Below are 3,132 nucleotides of genomic sequence, written 5' to 3' on the forward strand. Positions count from 1 at the left end.
AGTTTCCACACCCTTATAATAAATATTTTGTTTCTCTCTCGAACCGACGTGGGATCTTAGAACATGACTTATTCTTTTTAGAATATATTATAATATATTTTTAGAACTCAAACATAATATGAACTACAAGATTCCTTCCATCTTGAAAAAGGGCAAATTGGTTGAAATTTGAAAATGGGCATAAAAGTGATGACTTGTTCTTGAGATAGCATTGAATGTCACCTCATCTAAAAGCTATCAATTTGCTATCATTTTTGTCTTACCAAACCAAGTTGGGGCCAACAGTTTGGTATACACTTTTCAAAACGCTTCAAATAACACCGATACATCTTTGTCAGATTTGAATAGGGACGAAGAAAATTCAACACTCTTTTGGGTTTTTGTTTTCAACTCAAGCTTTTGTTAACGGTTAATATTGTCGCCTTCTTATCGTTTTTTTTTTATTTAAATTATGAATCGAAGTACGAGAAAGTTTCAAACCGAGTTGAAAACTTCAAACTAACCAAAATTATAAGAACCTGTGTTAATTTACGAGATAACAAGAATAGTTCGAGTCAAGTCAGTAACGATCTGAATCCATATTCTAAATCTTGGGCATGAAAACCCTAATTAACCTTTTTACTCCGGACAACAAAACGAGATTATCTAATTATTTGATTCGTTTGACTTTAATAAGTCAACAAAAATCATTTTGGAGTAGGTAAAAACTTGTAAAAGAAAATCTTGTTTTAAAATAATATTTAAAATAAAAATCCCAAATGGGAAAACAATTAAAATTAAATAAATAAAGAAAATCTTTATAAAGAAGAAAATTTCTATTTAAATTTTAAAAAATAAAAAAATGTTAATTAAATAACAATATTTATTAAAAGTAAAAGTCAAAATTACTTGAGTGAAAGAAATACAAATTCAAGAAATACACAATCTCCTCTCAATTAAATGATAAATAATTCCCCTTTTGACCTCAAACCTCACCTTAATAAATTTGCTTCCACATTATTCTTTGAAAACCCAATTTGGTTTTTTAGACTTTATTCCTCATTATTTATTTTTATATTTGAATATTTTAATTTAATATATTGATAAATTAATTATGTCACATGTGACAAATGCCGAATAATATTATGATATTAACATTGGTATATAGAGTAAAAATTATAATAAATATTTTTTTATTATATAGTTAGATTATAATTTAGACTTTTTGATATTTAAATATTTAAATACTTTACTTGTAACGCTGACATATTACCCTTGTCAAGTTACGAACTTTTTATTATTTATTTATTTATTATTAATTAAGCTTATAAAACTATATAAACATTATGATTTAAATATAACAGCATAAAATTAAAAAATAATATTATTTTTAATTCACGTTAATTAATTAATTAATATATCAATATATTAAATAATACTAGTTTTAATTTATGATTATTCTCTTACATTTAATTAATTAAATTTTTTATTAAAGAAATGTTAAAACATTATATTATATAAAATATATAATTTTAAAGTAATTAAGAGTAGAAAATAGGTATTAATAGTATTTTAATATTTTTATATGTAATTATTTAATTTTGATTTATAAACCTAAATATTTAAATCCTAAATAAAACAACAAATTTCAATCATTACCTTATCCAAATTGAAAATAAAATAATTTTACAAAACTATTAATATTTATTTTCTTAAAAATTATTTATTTTTCCCATAAACGAACCTGGAGGTGGAAAGGGGAAGGAAACGGATTAGGCTGCAAGTAAAAAGACTATTTTACCCTTTGGCATAGCCGTCAGATCATTTCTTTTGACTGAATCCAACGGAGGAAATTAAGCGAGAAGGAAGGTTCCCCTGCGCATCACCGAAGGGGCAAGGGTCCAAAAGCATATAAATACCTCTCCACTCTCTTCTTCCACTCGAATATCACATAAACCCTAATCTTCTCCATTTTTGAACCTCAAGTTCTCTCTGTAATCTATGGAACTTGTGAATCTGGAGGAAGCTGCTGCGTTGGAGAATATTAAGCTTCATCTTCTCGGCGAACTCTCTCCGTTGCCGAGGAATTTGGCTTCTGATGATAGCCTTTGCGTCACGTCGTCGGATCGTTCGGTGAGTTCCGATGCTTCAACGACGTCTAACTGTCCTCTTACAATCACTGATTACTTCGATCCGGATGATTTTTTCGAATTTTCCTCTGATTTAATCCAAGATGAGTCGTCGATTTTATCAAACGACGATTTCTTCGGAGTCGAGATGAAACCTAACGTCATCGATCTCACGATGCCTAAATCGGAGGAATTTCTCGAATTCGAGACGAAACCTAGTGTTTTTGAGGATTTGAGTTTGAGTTCGAGTTCTATGTACAGTAATAGTTCATTTGAAGTCGAATCGAAGACGAAATTGATCGGTCGTGTGACGAATTCGAATAGGAAACCATCGAATTTGAAAATCTCGCTTCCGAACAAGACTACGCAGTGGATTAATTTTGACGCGGCGGAGAAGAAGAATCCGGTTGTGGTGCAGAGGAGTAAAGATCTCGAGGCGGAGAAGAAAGTTCATTACAGAGGCGTTCGACAGAGGCCTTGGGGAAAGTTCGCGGCCGAGATTAGGGATCCGAATCGTCGTGGATCTAGAGTCTGGCTTGGAACTTTTGAGACGGCTATTGAAGCGGCGAGAGCGTACGATCGTGCTGCCTTTAAACTTCGAGGTTCCAAGGCGATTCTCAACTTTCCGCTGGAAGCTGCGAACTCTTACTACTCGGAGCCGATCGTCGCCGGGAAGCGGCGGCGGGAGGAGGAAGTAGAAGAGGTAGTCGAGGCGGTGCCGGTGAAGAAAGAGAAAACGGAGGAGATGAACTTCCCGGCCGCCGACGTCAGTTTCCTAAAGGATATGCCGCTAACGCCGTCGTCATGGTCGATGGTATGGGACGGGGAGTCGAAGGGACTTCTAAATATTCCGCCGTTATCGCCGTTATCGCCGTTCGGTTTTCCACAACTTATGGTTGTATAACATTTGGGGGAAAACACCATTTTTTTTACATTTTTTTCCCTTCCTTTTCATTCTCTAAATAATTAAGAAATTGTCTGTTTGTTTATTTGTAAAAAAAAAAAAAAAAAAAAAAAAAAACCC

The 3,132-nt window shown here is 32.7% G+C and overlaps 1 protein-coding gene across 1 annotated transcript; it reads left to right on the forward strand.

Moving 5' to 3' along the window:
* Positions 1-1,936: 1,936 nt before the first annotated feature.
* On the forward strand, positions 1,937-3,083 carry LOC111465058 (ethylene-responsive transcription factor 5). Its single transcript, XM_023109325.1, has one exon. The coding sequence runs from the start codon at positions 1,981-1,983 to the stop codon at positions 3,010-3,012; it is 1,032 nt and encodes a 343-aa protein (XP_022965093.1). The 5' UTR covers positions 1,937-1,980; the 3' UTR covers positions 3,013-3,083.
* Positions 3,084-3,132: the final 49 nt, after the last annotated feature.

The sequence above is a fragment of the Cucurbita maxima genome, unplaced genomic scaffold, assembly GCF_002738345.1.
Source record: "Cucurbita maxima cultivar Rimu unplaced genomic scaffold, Cmax_1.0 Cma_Scf00028, whole genome shotgun sequence".
NCBI lineage: Eukaryota > Viridiplantae > Streptophyta > Magnoliopsida > Cucurbitales > Cucurbitaceae > Cucurbita > Cucurbita maxima.

Coding starts and splice junctions, on each gene's coding strand:
- LOC111465058 (XM_023109325.1), top strand. CDS start 1,981: ATGGAACTTGTGAATCTGGAGGAAGCTGCTGCGTTGGAGAATATTAAG.